General features: G+C 32.2%; 1 protein-coding gene across 2 annotated transcripts in view; it reads left to right on the forward strand.

Annotated features, from left to right (window-relative positions):
• The window catches only part of LOC135849047 (zinc finger protein 395-like), a 134,357-nt gene extending 116,100 nt beyond the window's left edge, over positions 1 to 18,257 (forward strand). For both annotated transcript variants that reach the window (XM_065369188.1, XM_065369189.1), the window contains exons 6-9: positions 2,753 to 2,850; positions 7,391 to 7,551; positions 7,716 to 7,858; positions 7,974 to 18,257. In XM_065369188.1, coding sequence (XP_065225260.1) covers positions 2,753 to 2,850; positions 7,391 to 7,551; positions 7,716 to 7,858; positions 7,974 to 8,156 — 585 coding nt within the window. In that variant the 3' untranslated portion in view covers positions 8,157 to 18,257. The remainder of the gene's footprint in view (positions 1 to 2,752; positions 2,851 to 7,390; positions 7,552 to 7,715; positions 7,859 to 7,973) is intronic.
• Positions 18,258 to 18,798: the final 541 nt, after the last annotated feature.

The raw sequence follows: 18,798 nt of genomic DNA on the forward strand, positions 1-18,798 counted from the left end.
CAATTATCTATTTCTTATCAAAATTTATGCATTTTGTGGAACTTTTGTACTTGAAAAGTCCACCTAAAATTATAAAAAAATTTGCTTTTTCATAATTGGTTGATGAATTTGAGAATTTTTTTTAGATTTGATGTTTCGTCAAGTATCTCTCACTTCTGCTTTCATCCGCTCCCTTCACCCTTCAGCTATTCTAATTTTCTGTATATTTTGGAGATTTTGTAAACAGCTTGCCTCTGATTTCATGAGCAATGAGCATAATTGGCCCCTGAATTGGGGGGGGGGGTGAGGTGAAGGGATCCAAAAGATGATACACAATGCACTTATATGCCACACCAGGCTAGGCCATGCCAGGCCAGCGAAAAGTTAGGTAAACGTACGCAGTTCAGTGGGCAATTTACGTGTGTACCGATACGTGAAATTTTTCAATTAAATTGACCAAAGGTGCGACGACGTAATCACCAGGGTGTCTACAGCACGAAAAAAGTACGAATTTACGAAAAAAGCACGAAATTCGAAAATGACCCAAAAAAGTACGAAAAAACGTCAAAAATGTACGAAATTTACGAAATTTGTACGAAATTTTAAAATGTTAATTATCCGACAAAATTACCATAATGTATCCTCATAATTTTTATTTTTTTCAAAAGATTTTGCCCTCGCTTCGCTCGGGCTAAATTATTGTTTTCTATATTTTCTCAAATTATTCATTGTGTTTGGAAAGTAGTTGGTTTTAAACAAACTTTTTAAAATGTCATTGGTGGAAAAACTGGATTTTTCACATTAAAATTACTACTGTTTCGCTTCATGAAACTACAAATTTAGATAAGCTTTTGCCCTCGCTTCGCTCGGGCCAATTTGGTGCTTTTTCCTGCTTACAATTTCAAAAAACCATTGATAAAATTGAAAAAAATTGAGATAAAGAAAAACAGAATTTCTTACATTAAAATTGATATTGTTCTGCTTTTCGAACTACAATTTTCTGAAGCTTTTGCCCTCGCTTAGCTTGGGATTGTTTTGTTTTGTTTTTCAAAATTGAAATTCTTTTAAAAAAATCGTCAACAAAGTAAGTATTTAATTTTTAAAGTTTCAAAGTAAAAAATGAAATTCTCGCATACCTACTTCCCGAAATAGTACAATTTTTCAATAGTTTTCGCCTTCACTTGGACCTGTTCTCTGACTTTTTTCTTATCAAAATTAACATCCTAAAAACATCTTTCCAATTGCATATAAAATTTTATAAACCAAAAAACGAACTCGTTGCATTAAAAAGCAATTGTTTTTTTTTATAGTTCTCTCGAAATACGAATTTTCCAAAGTTTTTGCCCTCGCCTCGCTCGGGCCTTTCCTCTTTTTTTTGGAAGTCTCGTTTTCAAGTCTTTTGAAATCATATTTTCAAACACTTTCCCCCTTCTCAGGCCAATCTTTTTCTTCTTTTTGAAATTGGAAAAAAATCAGTTTTGGGCCCACAAAAATTCAAAACAGAAAATGAACATTTTTGTAAGTCTTATTAAATATGATATCAATCAGCAAAATGGACAGTTTTTCCCTAGTTCTGTTGACAAATTTTCAGTCAAACCCCCTCCCTGATTTTTGTAGCCAAAATGACATGATACACCCCCTCTCTCCAATGTACCTACAAAGTATAACTATTAAAAATATAGTGTACGAAAAAAATACGATAAAAGTACGAAAAAGGTACGAAATTTTGTTTTTTGGATTTAGTAGACACCCTGATCACCCATTGTTGCGTTATTCGGTCGGTTGTTTGGTGAATCTGAATCTGTGACGATGATAAAGAAGATGAGAGGAGCTGTAGAGGAGAAGAAAAGAGGCAAAAAAATTTGTAGTGTTGATTTTTTGACCACTATCTCTGGTTGGTGAAACGTATTGATTTAGATAGCGGTTTTTTCCTCTTATCTGTATGTACTCGTAGTACGTATCTGTGTTTTAATCTCTGCGGTGTGGTTCCGATATACGAATACGAGTACTTACGAGGCTGCTGGGACGATAACAATAAAAAGATAATCGAGTTTACTCGGTTCTGGAAAAATTAATTCGGTTTGGAAAACTCGAAACCGCGTTCAACGTGCAGATAGTAGGGTCAGACCAGGGCGTTAGTTGGTAGCTCTCGGCTGCCATTGGTCTAAATCAAATGAACTGAGAGATGCTCTGACCTAGATTTTTTCTGCTCCAAACATTGCCCTATCTACACTAAGCTACGGTGGCGATGAATTTTTATCTTAATGACTCGGTGTCAGTGTTGTTTGTTGTGTCGATGACTCGATGTCGTATATGCTATTAACGCAGAATGTGTGAGGATGGCAAGTGCGACTCGTTGAGTGAGAGAGAAAGATGATGATACAGATGAGAAGAGTGAAGATGGGCTGGAGGATGTTGTGGTGGACTGGCGGACTGGAGCTTGGTCGTGCGTACGTTACGTAGTATTGGTATTTGGCGTAGTCGTAGTTCGACGACGTCTTGGGTTTTAATTCGATTCGCTCTCTTTGTATATGACCAAGAACAATGAACCTTGAATGGCGTGAACCGAACCGCTCATCAGATGTTACGATGCGGTGGTAAAAATGGCGTAATTTTTTTCAATTGAACGAAAGCGCAAAGCGCGTGTGTATGATAGATTTTCATATTCTGCCATCCTATGTACTGTAGTTATTACGTATACAATGTTGCCTTCGGCTCGATGGTAAAGAATCATTCGTATATTTATATTGGGTTCTCTGTTTGTATGTTACAGATGAATCGTACCTTATTCCAATGTACATGGCCTGGATGTATGGTTATTACTACCACGTGCGAGTCTATCGAAGCTCACGTACGAGTAGCTCATCTCGGGTAAGCTGAGCCAAATCACGAATTAGCCTCACACAGTTCCATACCGTATATATTGGTTTCAATTATTGGGTAATCGTAATCATAGGCGCCGCAACCAGGGGGGCCGGGGGGCCGTGGCCCCCCCAAACTCAAAATTGGCCCCCCAAGCAGGATTCATATTTATGTAAAAAACAGCAGACTTTTTAAAAAACACTACCATCATCATATGCTTGAAAAAAAAAATGGTCTGGCTTTTTAGGAAAATGCAAATCAGTTCAATATTTGAGTGACTTCTAAAAATTACTTTTTCAAAGAAAACATCAGCAGTGATGAAATTTTGACCACACTAAAAAAACCATCGTGTACCTCTTGAGAGAAGGACTGATTTTTGAAAGTTTTGCCCTCGCTTCGCTCGGGCCGTTTGCTTTTCTATTTTTCTTCTTAGATTAAAAAAAAATCATCATTCAAATTCCATCGATTCATGCTTCTTGCTTCTCAAAATACTAATTTTCAAGAACGTTTGGGCTCATTTTTTTCGCTTTTCAATTTTTCAAAAAAAAATCATCATTTGAATTTTAAAATTTTGAAGTAAAATGTAAATGATGAACTTTTTAGAAGTAACTCATCATTGTGCAGCTCCAAAATTTCCTTTGGATGAGCTCTGGATTCTAAAATTTTCATTTTTTTTCTTTTTTCAAGTTTTTATTTGCATCAAAAATGAATATGTATTTTGAAACACTGTTTTTAACGCAAACGAACGAATATAGGCACTCAGGTACCCTACTAAAATCATATGTTACGTTTACGTAAAAAAAATATGTATATGCTGCTGGTAATTTGCCTTCATAGCTTGGCCCCCCCAGAAATTTGACCTCAGCGGCGCCTATGATCGTAATCCGACGACCCAAAGACGCCACTGCGATCGTTTCTCGTTTTTTTCCTTCTCCAGAGCGAAGATGTATCCTATTTGAACGATATATTGCCTATAAATTGATCGAAATGAAACTATTGTTTGAAAAATGTTTCAGATCTGACCTACTAACGCATTTACTCGTCCAAATTGATTTACCTAAACTGTTGTATGGAAAATTGCAACGTTGATTTTTTATATGTTTCAGATCACTTATTCGCCGATCAATATGTCTAAATTTATTGCTGAAATTGTTGTATGAAAAATTGCAACACTGTTTTATGTGTTTCAGATCCGATCGATATGTCCAAATTGATTAAAAAAACTGTTGTAAAAAAAAAAAAAATGCAGTTTTTGAGTAAAGTAAAACACTGATCTGCCAGGAAATATGATTTTCCTACCGTGACCCCTCCTTTTGTCCTTGAATTTAGGGTGAAAGGAGGGAGAGGAGATATTTATTGAGAAAAATATTCGTCGAGTAATTCACTTTTTTTTTCATTTTTATTTTTATTGAAATTTTGAATTTGAATTATTTTGTAAAATTTGCACGAATGTTAGGTACATTTTTAGCTGAAATGTTGGTAACACTGTCTGCTCGTTTTATGTAATTTGTTAAATTTTGTCGAAGATCACCGAGTATGTGGGTTCCAGGGGGTGTATTGTGCATTGGAAAAGAATTTTCTTGTTGAAGGGCAATATGATTCTTTTTTGAACGATTTATATAGAAAATGAAGACAGAATCGTTCGCGAACGATTAATGAGATGAGTGGAGAATATTTAAATGACGTCTACGTGTAAGAATTATGTGAAAATAAGCGACATTTTGCTGCAAAGTTCTTTATTGAAAAGTGAATCGTTCGCGAACGAAACGATCGAATCATTTTTGGAGTCGTTCGCGAACGAATTTTGTACCAAATTTGACAAAAGTTTATAACTTGGTTGAAAAATATGAAAATTACTGTTTCCTTGTGTGAAATTATTCGCGAACGACTGATTCATTTGTGTGGCGAATCATTCGCGAACGATTTGATGATGACTCGTTTTGAGCAAATCACACTAAATACCTACATATTACAAATTTTTAGTTACTGAATCAAATTATTCAACCTCTTCAAGTTTGAATGGTGCTTCAATGTCTGCAAACGAATGAACGATTCATAATCAAGGCGAACGAATGATTCGCGAACGAAAATGAATTTTTGAACGGATTATTCGTTGATGGTTTTTATTTGTATCAGGATACGAACTCCTCGACAGTGTTCTGTGATTGGTGAGCAATCATTGAAAATTCGATTCGGTCGTTCTCAAATGATTCACAACTTTCAGTTCTGCCTTATGAGTCGTTCGCAGATGATTGAATCAATTTTTTGTTAAAAATCGCTAAAAATCTAAAATAAAATACAGGAATTTAGTTTTAGTTGATGTTTCAATGTCTCAAAGTGACTCTCGTTCGCGAACGAGTGCATTGAAGTTTGAATGAGTCGTTCACGTTCACACAGTCACAAGACTGAACTGAAATCATTTTGAATTGAATTGAATTGAATTCGTAAATTGTTTATCATATTATTCGATACTGTTTTGATGAATGATTATTGATTATTGAAAATTTGATTCAATCGTTTGCGAATGATTCACAACTATAATTTCAGTTCTTTGTTATGAATCGTTCTCACACGATTGAATCTTTTTTTGATGTTGAACAGTCAAAATCAGAAACATTTTATTTAACTCGGATGATTTTTTTGTTGTGTCAAAATGGCGTTGTCGTTCGCGAACGATTCAATGGAATCTATTCCGTCTGTAATCTGTGGACGGTGATTGAAATCCGATTCAGTCGTTCGCAAAAGATTCAATGGGATTTCCAATTTCGAATAAATTGTTCTGGTCGTGAGACTGGTCTTTTGCGAATGATTCACAATTTTCAGTTCTTCGTTCCGAATCGTTTGCGAATGATTGGATCATTTTTATATTTAGAGTAGTTTGGATTGAAAATTATCTTGTTTGATTGACTTTAGTTGTCACTTTGTTGTCTCAAAATGGCTTTTGTCGTTCGCGAATGATTCTGTTCTGTGAAATTCAATGAATCGCTTCGATTGAAAATCCGATTTAGTCGTTCGCGAACGATTCAATTGAAGTTTGAATGAATCATTTCGGTCACAAAGACATCAATGAAATGAAATCATTTCTAATGAATTTCCCCCTCGATACTATTCCGTTTGTGATTTGTGAACGATGATTGAAAATCTGATTCAGTCGTTCGCGAACGATTCTATTGATTTTTGAATGAATCATTTCGGTCACAAAGACACGACTGAAATGAAATTATTTCAAATGAATTTTCCCATCTATACCTACTATTCCATTTGTGATTTGTGAACGCTGACTGAAAATCTGTTTCAGTCGTTCGCGAACGATTCTATTGAATTTTGAATGAATCATTTCGGTCACTAAGACATGATTGAAATGAAATCATTTCAAATGAATTTTCCCATCTATACCTACTATTCCATTTGTGATTTGTGAACGCTGACTGAAAATCTGGTTCAGTCGTTCGCGAACGATTCTATTGAATTTTGAATGAATCATTTCGGTCACTAAGACATGATTGAAATGAAATCATTTCAAATGAATTTTCCCATCGACACCATTCCATTTGTGATTTGTAAACGATGATTGAAAATCTGATTCAGTCGTTCGCGAACGATTCAATTGAATTTTGAATGAATCATTTCGGTCGCAAAGACATCAATGAAATGAAATCATTTCAAATGAATTTTCCCATCTATACCTACTATTCCATTTGTGATTTGTGAACGATGATTGAAAATTTGATTCAGTCGTTCGCGAACGACTCAAATAAATTATTAGTGAGTCATTTTTGTCACAAGACCGGGGTGAAATGAAATTACATGTACTTCTTTTCTTAACGACGCTATTCTGTTTATGATCTCAGATCTATGAACAATAATTGGAAATTTGATTCAGTCGTTCGCGAACGATTCAGCTGAATAATGAATTTGAGGGATTCGTTTCGGTCAAAATATCAGGATGAAATGAAATTTCTCATACGACACTATTCCGTCTGTGATCTGTGAACGGCGACTTGAAATTCGATCCGGTCGTTCGCGAACGATTCAATGAAATTTTGAATCCGAACGAATCGTTTCGGTCTCGATACCAGGAATTGTTGCTCGTTTGAAATTATTTTGAAATTCTTAAACAATATTTGATTTTGGGGATTTAATTTAGGCGTTCGCGAATGATTCATTACTTTCAACTCTGTTTTATGAGTCGTTCATTGAAAATTGATTCATATTCATTGTCAAATATTGTCAATACTGGGAATTTTTTTTAATGAGATTCAATATTGATGATTTTGTCCGAATACAACTTCGTCGTTCGCGAACGATTCGTTCAATCGTTCAAATCACTTCTTCTCTCGAGCTCAGACAGCAGTGTTACCAAATCCATCGACTTCGCAGCGTAATTTCTAAACTCGAAATAAAATTTCATCCGACGTTCAGGTTCATCGAAGTTAATTAACACTAAGAACTTATACCTATACGCATAGCTTAGCTACTGGTTAATTAACAGGTATATAGATTAATACGACTATACGCTTATTTAACGGCGAACTTATTTTGCTCGCAGGCCACGTAGAGAAAAATCAGCGTCAGATAACGGTTACGACGAAGACATCGATTTCGACGATCACGAAGAAGAATTTTATTACACAGAGGTTGAAACCGAAGAAGCCTTCTACTCACCTCCGACACTTTCGCATCGTGACATGGCACGTCCGCCTCACGAAGGTACATATAATTTACTTTTGCCATCTCTTCTCTCGTCCGGCGCCAGAATCATACCAGTACCTAAGCAATTCCAGTGGTACCTGCAGCGGCGGCGCCCAAGAGGGACAATTTTTTTCCTCCTCCAAATTAGACGCATTTTTTTGGCATTATTTGGCATTTTACAGATCCAGAATATCAAAAGTCGTTACTTAATCCATCACTGCCATCGAACCGTCGTTTCTCGCCGGCGGGTCCGATTAACATACCAAAAAATACGAATACCAATGTACCGTGGTCTTTCTCAGCTACAAATATGCCAGCAAATTCTGTAAGTATATATACAATGTGTGCATATTTTCTCTCACAGAGAATTGATAATCCCTTCGGGTTACTTACTTGTATACTAATTCAATGATTGATTTGTACATTTTTTAAACACGCAGAGCTCGCCGGTGAAACACCTAAAGCTATCGTTTTCTGCACCCGCTTCGAAACTGCCCAGCAGTCCGACTCGTCGAGTACGAGGCGAAACGAAAAAATGCCGCAAAGTGTACGGCATGGAACACCGCGAATTATGGTGCACGCAGTGCAAATGGAAAAAAGCCTGTAGCCGATTCGGAGACTGAAATAAGCCTAAAACACGAACAAGCAACGTGTTGAAAACAATTTAAAAATAATGCGAAAACATTTTTTTCTTCTGCCATAAATTGTATACTGTACTATCGTGTATCCTTTTGTATTAAGTACGTCGCAATTATTATACTATCGATTCGGATCGCCATTGCCTTACATAACGATGAATTTGAAGGCATCATCTCCCCCGATTTGCTCGGCATATTGTACCTCTATATCTTTATGTTATACCAAAAGGTCGGCGACTGTGTACCTAAAATAATCGTGTATTTTCTGTACATATTATTATCGTGTACCTCTTTATGAATTTTCTTTTCTTTTCGCCTATTTAAGATATGTATCGTTCGCGTATATTTTTAAACGTATTTTTTATTATCTAAGATTTTTCAAGAGAATGTGTAGGTACGTGTTTGCGTGCGTGTGTGTGTGGTGGTAACAAGTCGAGTGAAATTTTTTTCCAAGCGTGTTGAACGCGAATCCTGCCACCAATAATCTTTCATATTATGGCCATATTGACAATCTACGAGTATATAAACGCGTCACAGAACAGCGGTGCACGTATTCGCCAATGCTAATTGCAAATTGAGTCGAGTTTATGTGTGTAATTGTATTTTGACTTGAAATGGATTATCAAGCTTTTCATTTTATATAAACAAAAAAACAAAAACGTCGCGTACATTAGAGATACTTATTACTTACCTCTTTTTATTTTCCATAGGTATTTTTTTTTCGCCTTATTTATTATATTATTACCTGTATTTTTATTCGTTTTAACATACCTCTCCATTTTTAAGAAAAAAAAAACATAAACTGCGAAGTATTTATTTTTTTTTCTTCTCTTTTGTATAATTATTAAGTTTACTTTTTTTTATTTCGTCGTTTTTGTTTTTTTTCTCCTCATAAAATGCGTGTGTAATCAGTTTTTAATTTATATTTATTTTTTTTTTAGAGTTAAAAATTTTTAAAATGTAAATGTGTGCGAAGTTACCAAATTTGAAGAATTTTTTACTCTCTGATTATTTAATTTTACTTTACTATAGTGATATTGTATCGTCGTGATTGCTTTCTGTATTATGTATGATTTTATTTTTAATTTTTTTTTTTTTTACGTGTGCGTATAATGTTGTTGTGAGTTTTATGTCGAGACGAGATTGGAAAGTTTGTTTTGTGTTGTAGATAGTGAGTAAAGAAGACGATGGTTGAAGAACTAGAGTGGTCGTTAATGTGAGAATGATTCAAAATTTGAGGCTTTTGTTGAAGCGCAATATGTATTGACGACGTGTGCTTTGGATACGATTCGACTGACGAAAAGAGTCGAAATTTCCTTGTTTTGGTTGCCGAGGTTCGCGAACGCGATGTCTTTGGTACTGAAGCTGTTTTGTGGTCATTTAGGGCTGGGGACATGTTTTTTTCAAAGTTTTGGTTGAGAACGATTCATTTTTGTGAGTCGTTCGCGAACGATTCGTTCGTTGGAACGGTTTCTCAAAAGTTGACCGGTGTATGTGGTTTTTGATAGTGGTAGGAGAAGAAAAGGATTGGAAAAAGCGTCGCTTGCGAACGATTCTTTAGAGTCGTTCGCGACCGAAATGCTAAATTGCGGTTATTTTTCAAAATGGAGTCGTTCGCGAATGATTCATTTATAGGTAAGAGGTTTTTGTAGAATAGAAAATGAAAAATGATTCACTTGCGAACGATTCTTGTGAGTCGTTCGCGACCGAATCACTGATTCATTTTTGAAAAATTGATGAAAAATATGATCTCGAATCGTTCGTGAACGTTTTTTTCACCAGGGGGATGGTAAATTGATCGATTTCTCGCAATGATTCTTTTGAGTCGTTCGCGACTGAATCGTTATTGGATTTTTTTTCGAAATTAATGTACTATATTTTTTTCGAGTCGTTCGCGAATGATTCATTTTCCCATGAACTGTGCTCATATGCGGTAGAAGATCTGAATGAATTGATTTTGGCTTCGTTCTCGAATGATTCATTTGCGACGGATGATTTATGAAGGGAGAGGAGACATTCCTTGTGAATGATTCATTCAAGCTGTTCGTGAATGATTCGTTAGAGTCGTTCGTGAATGATTCATTTGAGTCGTTTGTGACTGATTCTTCCGAGTCGTTCGTGACTGATTTTTCGAGTCGTTCGTGAACGATACGATTCGTTCGAGTCGTTTGTGAACGATTTTTTCGAGTCATTCGTGAACGATTCATTCGATTTGTTTGTGAACGATTCTTTCGAGTCGTTCGCGAACGATTCATTTCAAAATTGCAGGATTTTGAGAAAAAAATACCATGAATGAAAATTACTTGATTTGTTGGATGTGTCAAAGACTTTCGTTCGCGAACGATTCATTTCAAAACTGCAAAATTTCGAGAGAAAAACATCACGAATGAAAATTATTTGATTTGTTTGGCGTGTCAAAGACTTTCGTTCGCGAACGATTCGTTTGGAAAATTGCGATTGCAGTTATAATTACAAGTCGTTCGCGAACGATTCATTTCAAAACTGCAAAATTTCGAGAGAAAAACATCACGAATGAAAATTATTTGATTTGTTTTGCGTGTTAAAGACTTTTGTTCGCGAACGATTCGTTTGAAAAATTTCGATTGTGGTTACAATTGAAAGTCGTTCGCGAACGATTCATTTCAAAACTGAAAAATTTCAAAAGAAAAACATCACGAATGAAAATTATTTGATTTGTTTGGCGTGTTAAAGACTTTCGTTCGCGAACGATTCGTTTGAAAAATTTCGATTGTGGTTACAATTGAAAGTCGTTCGCGAACGATTCATTTCAAAACTGAAAAATTTCAAAAGAAAAACATCACGAATGAAAATTATTCGATTTGTTCGGCGTTTCAAAGACTTTCGTTCGCGAACGATTCGTATGAAAAATTTCGATTCTTTTTTAGGAGTCGTTCGCGAACGATTCATTTCAAAATTGCAGAATTTCGTGAGAAAAATATCACGAATGAAAATTATTCGATTTGTTTGGTGTGTCAAAGACTTTCGTTCGCGAACGATTCGTTTGAAAAATTTCGATTGTGGTTAAAATTACAAGTCGTTCGCGAACGATTCATTTCAAAATTGCAGAATTTCGAGAGAAGAACATCACGAATGAAAATTATTCGATTTGTTTGGCGTGTCAAAGACTTTCGTTCGCGAACGATTCGTTTGAAAAATTTCGATTGTGGTTGCAATCACAAGTCGTTCGCGAACGATTCATTTCAAAACTGCAAAATTTCAAGAGAAAAACATCACGAATGAAAATTATTCGATTTGTTTGGCGTGTCAAAGACTTTCGTTCGCGAACGATTTGTTTGAAAAATTTCGACTCTTTTACGAGTCGTTCGCGAACGATTCATTTCAAAAAGCAGAATTTTGACTGAAAAATGTAACGAATGAAAATAATTCGACTTGTTTGGTGTGTCAGAGACTATCGTTCGCGAACGATTCGTTTGAAAAATTTCAACTCTTTTACAAGTCGTTCGCGAACGATTCATTTCATAACTGCAAAATTTCAAGAGAAAAACATCACGAATGAAAATAATTCGATGTGTTGTTTGGCGTGTCAAAGACTTTCGTTCGCGAACGATTCGTTTGAAAAATTTCGACTCTTTTTTACGAGTCGTTCGCGAACGATTCATTTCAAAAATGCAGAATTTTGACTGAAAAATGTAACGAGTGAAAATAATTCGATTTGTTTGGCATGTTAAGTACTGTCGTTCGCGAACGATTCGATTAAAAATGATGAAATTCAAAGGAATTGAATTTTTAAAAAAAACATCACGAACGAAGAAAAAAAAAGAACGTTAAATTCGTTAAAAATACCAAAATTTCAGCTCAGATCTCTTTTGTTAACCTATTTAAAAATATTCGAATGTGAAACATGTCTGAATCTAGGCGGCCTTTTTCGAACGTCATCATCACGAGAGCCTATTGTTTTATTACCTCTCGAGTTTCAAATTGGAAAAAATATTATAATTTTTGAAAGACGTCGTTAATTTCTAGCGATTCTTCAAATTTGCGTAATATTATATATCTTATATACGAATCTAAGAGTATAAAAAATAAAATTTTTTTGCTAAAAGTTATGTAAGTAATTAGATACATAGTAGAAGATATTACTATACCACATTTTAAGTGAAATTTCATTTTCATATATTTTTTCTATCGTAGTCTCGTCGAGTTTAATTATTTTTCGCCCTTTTTCCTTTTTTTTTCTCTCTTTCATTGATTCGGTCGCCCAGCGCGCTTTTTAAATTACGCGTATTTTTTAAAATTAATATTTTACGAGTTTGAATTTTTTTCTATAGTATTTTAGGTATTTTTATTAAATATGCGATAAGATTATTGAAGAAAAAAAAAAGACGAAAATATCTGGATTGTACAACGCGTAGTCTACCTAAATGTAGCGTATATATGATAATATGCATTAAGTTGACATAATTTTTTTTTTCCTTAAAGTAGTGGGTACCTAGATGTACAAAATACGCACATCGTCTTTCGTTTTATTTCTTTTTTTGTTGTTTTTCTTTTGTTTCTCCTCCCATAACCTTTTTTTTTTTTTGTTCTCGAAAATCAACTTTCGGCCATTTTAGTGTATCGCGCGACTGATGGTGGGGGTGGGGGGGACTTATATCGAAAAAAAATTATCGTAATTTCGGAATATGAAAAAATTCGATCTCAAAACTCTCTAAGTTGTTTTTTTCTTTCTTTTTTCGTTGTTTATAAATTTTTTTTTCTCGAACTGCGTGATTCTGTGATTAATATATAAATGTATATGCAATATACGCGTGCGTTTTACTTTCATATTCGAATTTCAATTCGGGTTTAATTTGTTTTGTTTGTCGTTTTCATACACCTCGAAATCTTGATGTTAATTTTGTTTCCTTTTTTTTTTTTTTTTCGTTTATTAAATGTTTCGGGTACCATCATCATTGTGATCTGAATGTCATCGCTGTTATATTTTAATTGTTTTTTTTTCTTCTTTTTTTGTCCTCGTGTTATACTAAAATATAATTGCTGTGGTATGTTTTTTTTTTGTATTAAAAAAATTATCTAAAACGAACAAAAAATATTGAATTTTGAAAAAATTTCTTATTCGTGACGCTTCTTAATTGTGAATTATCGAATTCGATCATTTTTTTTCTGTTTTTTTTTGTGAGGATAACGTCGAAGTAAATATTCGTTAATCCTGTGATAAGAAAGTGGTTTTTTTTTGTTTCACCAAAAGTGATAATGTTCTAAAATAATCGAGACGTGTTTTATTTACTACCTACTCTTACTTATCTTACATTTTACGATGAAAATAAGAAGCAATTTTTCATATCATTGAATCAACAAGAAAAAAAAAAAAAAAGTATAAATAAAATGGTACCCAAATTTATATAATAATTTAACTGATTCGAATGTTGCTTTGAAAAATATTTTCAAGTTGAAAGTACAAATATAACTGTGATTAAATCTTTTCTTTTTTTTTAATTTATTTTTTTTTGTCGTTATTCTCATTATGTTACGATTGTTACAATTATTATGTTAGGTTGCGTTTTATATAAATATGGCGATACGCGGTTTCATTCCATTTTGATTTTAATATTTTTTTTTTAAAAAGAAAAATGTAAAAAAAAATGAACAAAATTGATCAAATTAGTACGCGATGAAGGTGCATTTTTTGAATCGAAATACTAAAAAACACTAGGTACGTAAAATCGCAATCGATATATACGAATATATGCGAAAAATAATCTTTGATGATGGTGATGATAATGATGATGAAAGCTATATGATTATTATTATCTGTATTATTATTATCTGTATTATTATTATCATCGTTTATTATTATTCTCTATATACGATGTAGTTTTTTCTTTCTTCTCCGCCGTTTGTTTACATTTATTATTGTTTTGTTTTCTTCTTAATTTTTTTTCTGTTTTGTTATAAGCTGCTTCCCTTTGAGGTACCTCGGCTTGAACGTGAAAATTAATCGTGTTCAGTTGTTCACCTTTGTACCTTTTTTTTTTTTTTTTTTTTTTTTTCAAATACGGATCTCATTGAATGGTCGAGTGAGGAGCAAAGGGCATTTCGAGAGCTCTTTTCACTCGACCTTTTTACCGAGTTTGATTTACCTAGATCCGTGTTTTTTTTTCAGTTTATTCCAGGATAAAGATTTACTTACTTTTTGGAATTTTTTTTAGATTTAATTTTGTCAATTGGGATGTGAAATTAGCTCTTTTTGTGGATATCATGAAATTTATCCAGTTGGTCAATCGTTTTTTGGCTTTTAACTCGTTCAATTTGCATTTTTTCAAAAAACTTGAAATTATCTACAAAAAATATTCTTATCGATTCTCAGAAAAAAAAAAAATCGATATCTCGAAATTTTTCAAGTCGAAAATGGTTTCTTGATCGTTTCTCTGAGAACATAAATTTTTTCGAAAATTAAAAATGGTAAAAAATATTCCTCGTAAAATTTCCTGCAAAAAAAAGTTCTTATCAATTTTTCAAAAAATCGAGTTTTTTTGTCGATATTTCGAAATTTGGACATTTTTTGGTCGCTTTTCTGAGAATTTGAATTTTTTCGAAAATTAAAGATGGAAAAAAATATTCCTCGTAAAATTTGCTGCAAAAAAAGTTCTTATCAATTTTTCAAAAAATCGAGATTTTTTGGTCGATATTTCGAACTTTGGACATTTTTTGGTCTTTTCAAGTCGAAAATGGTTTTTTGATCGTTTCTCTGAGAACATGAATTTTTTCGAAAATTAAATATGGAAAAAAATATTCCTCGTAAAATTTCCTGCAAAAAAAGTTCTTATCAATTTTTCAAATAATCGAGATTTTTTGGTCAATATTTTGAAATTTGGACATTTTTTGGTCTTTTCAAGTCGAAAATGGTTTTTTGATCGTTTCTCTGAGAACATGAATTTTTTCGAAAATTAAAAATGAAAAAAAATATTCCTCGTAAAATTTCCTACAAAAGAAGTTCTTATCAATTTTTCAAATAATCGAGATTTTTTGGTCGATATTTTGAAATTTGGACATTTTTTGGTCTTTCTAAGTCGAAAATGATTTTTTTGATCGTTTTTCTGAGAACATGAATTTTTTCGAAAATTAAAGATAGAAAAAAAATATTCCTCGTGAAATTTTCTGCAAAAAAAAGTTCTTATCAATTTTTCAAAAAAACGAGATTTTTGTTGATATTTTGAAATTTGGACATTTTTTGGCCTTTTCAGGTCGATAATGGTTTTTTGATCGTTTCTCTGAGAACATGAATTTTTTCGAAAATTAAAGATAGAAAAAAATATTCCTCGTAAAATTTCCTGCAAAAAAAGTTCTTATCAATTTTTCAAAAAAACGAGATTTTTTGTCGATATTTCGAATTTTGGACATTTTTTGGTCTTTCTGAGTCAAAAATGGTTTTTTGATCGTTTCTCTGAGAACATGAATTTTTTCGAAAATTAAAAAGATTGAAAAAAATATTCCTCGTAAAATTTCCTGCAAAAAAAGCTCTTATCAATTTTTCAAAAAATCGAGATTTTTTTCGATATTTCGAAATTTGGACATTTTTTGGTTTTATTTCATCTAATTTGAATTTTTTTGAAAAATTTAATGAAAATATTTCTCATGCAATTTTCTAAAAAAAAAGATATTCATGAATTTCCAAAAAACAAGAGATTTTTTGATCTTATCTCTTCCAGTTTGAATTTTTTCAAAAAATCGAAGATGAATGAAAATATTCCTCATAAAATTTCCTACCAAAAAAGCTCTTATCAATTTTTCAATAAATCGAGATTTTATATCGATATCTCAAAATTTGCTCCATTTTTCAGTCTTATTTCAAAAAAAAAAAAAAAATCGAGATTTTATATCGATATCTCGAAATTTGTACAATTTTTTGGTCTTATTTCATGCAATTTGAATCTTTTCGAAGAATGTGGCATGAAAGAATATTTCTCTTATAATTTCCTCTAAAAAAGGTCCATATGAATTTCCAAAAAAAAAAAAGAGATTTTATAACTCGAAATTTGAGTGAAATTGAAAATTATAAAAATGAATGAATAATTTGATAGATTTAAAATTTTGTTGGAGAAAAAAACGAATATTCCCCCCCCCCTCTCACACCTACAAATTTGAGACATTTTCATCTAAATTCCAAAAAAATAACCATTTTTGTAAAATATTACAATATTGAAATGAATTGATAATTTTTTTTTTGATAATTTTTGAACAATCGTTTTCATTTTTTTCAAAAAAAAAAAAAAAAAGTCAAATATCAAAATTATGAAAAAAATTTAAAATCCAATCGTTGAAAGTTTTACGTTCCAATCGAGCAAAATTTCCACTTCTATAGCTTTTATTACCTACGTTGAGATTTAAAAAAAATACCTATTTATTTTTCTTCCTTTGTACCTAATTTTAAAAATAACATCAGCAAGAAAACGTGTCATAATTATTTAATTTTATGGGACATTTGTGTACATATTTTGGCCAACCCATAAATGTGTATTTTACGCGATATACCAAAAATAGTTACCAATTTTATGTTTGATATTTTACATAATTACGAATGTAAGTACGATATTTTTCTTATCATGGCCTCTGTTGGAATTTTTCAAAAAAATGAGAAAAAATAAACACCCGAGTATATAGATTACTTACCATATTATACTTTATACATTGTAATGTGTATTGCATCAAAGAAAAATAACAGAATTACCTATTTACATATTTATTTTTGCCAAGCTTTAAATGTAGTACCTTTGACTGTGTAGTATAAATATAGGTATTGGATCTGAAAGTACACAATACGAAGAGTCCATTTAACGGTCGAATGTATTATATTTTGTATTAATTATAAATATTTTTATTTTATTATTTTTTTTTTCTTCTTCGTCATTAACTTAATTTCTTTTATTTTTTTTTTCGAATCGTATATATTGTAAGTGTTCTTTTTTCGCTTTTGTTTCTTTTGTTTTCGTTTTGTTTTTATGTTAAGTTTTTAAAGTAGTATTTTTTTTTCTAAATCTCTTAATGATGTAAAAAAAAAATGGAAAAAATGGAAAAAAATTTTACGCAACGTTATAATATTAATTTGATCTCTTTCTCTGTCTCTCTCTTTCTGTTCGTACCTTGTTTCGCGTCTGTCGTTTTGATTTTAATGTACTATTTACCTTTAATAGATAGAATAATATTTTTTTGCTCGATTGTCATTTTAAAAAATGCATATTGTAGATACCTATTTATAAAATAATAGAGATACGAAAAATTCTACATATATTTCTCTAAAGTGAAGACAATATGACACCAAAAGTGTTCCGTTGAAAGTGTTTCTGTCTGCTCTTTATCGAGTCGTCGTACTGTTTTTTTTCTCTTTCTTTTTTCACGAGTAAATTTTTTTACATCAAAAAATTATTATTGGACTGACACGCTTATATTTATGAGACGCTCGAAGCGTGAAAACAAATCAATTCTTTTTAATTTTTACAGTATTATGTTCGCGTTACAATCGAGATACCTTTACCATCGTGTTTATAAATAACATTGTGTACGAAATTTATCAACAGTACGCTATAAGTCTTCTGTTTTGTATAAAAAAAAATTCAAGGAAAAAAAACGTCGAATTTTTATGGAACCCTTTTTCTTTTTTTTTTTCAATCAGTGTGTTTTTCTCTTTACTTTTTATCTACCTATCTTTCTGTTTCTGTTTTTCTGTTTCTCTCTCTGTGATCACAAATTATACCTATACCTCCTTATGGACATTATTTAATAGCCAGTTTTGAGTTTTGATTTCAAAAACAACTACGTACTATAATATACATCATCATGATCATGAACTAGGTAGACGTTTATTTAAAATATGTGCCTATATACAATATAATTGATTTTATAATAAGGAAATATGTAAGAGTAGTATCACTACGCGTTATTTTCTAAGTTTAATTGTATAACTTAAACGTAACTTAATCATCGTTTCTTTTTTTTTTCTTTTTCGTTGTTCAATCCTATTAAAATAGTTTCATAAACGTAGAGTATTATTTCCATTGTAAAATAATGATGAAAAAAAAAATAAACGCAAGGTTTTGCTTCTATTTATTCGAGTGTTTTATTTTTCGATCAGGTTGTCGATGATTTTCAACGTGAATCATCCTCGGGTATTCGAATGTGTGATTTAGAAAGCTGAGAACTGAATTCAATCTGTTCAGGTTGATTAGAACTTGGCTGGAGAATTTCGGAATGACAGGAAATGCTGAAATTCTCGTTGAAAAGATTATTTATCGAGTTGGGAGTGTATTTACAGCATATTAGAGTTCAAATTGACGAATATTCGCGTTGAAAAGTTATAATTTCAACGTTAAAATCTTATTTTTCTAGTTGAACGCTGAAAAAATGAGAGAAATTTTACGGTGCTCAGTTTGCGATTTAGACGAACGTTCGGTACTCTGAGTTTCGTTCAGTTTTGAACGTGTTCTTCAACTTGAATTGGCAGTTTTGATTTCTTTTTCAGACCGAAAGTGTTTCAGGACTTGGAATATCGAATTTTATTCCTTGAAAACCGTAAAATAATTGAATAATTAATAAAAAGGCAGAGTGCTTAATTGAAGAGCTCAGTTTGCGATTTAGACGAACGTTCGGT

Source organism: Planococcus citri, chromosome 5 (assembly GCF_950023065.1).
Source record: "Planococcus citri chromosome 5, ihPlaCitr1.1, whole genome shotgun sequence".
In the NCBI taxonomy this organism is placed as follows: Eukaryota; Metazoa; Arthropoda; class Insecta; order Hemiptera; family Pseudococcidae; genus Planococcus; species Planococcus citri.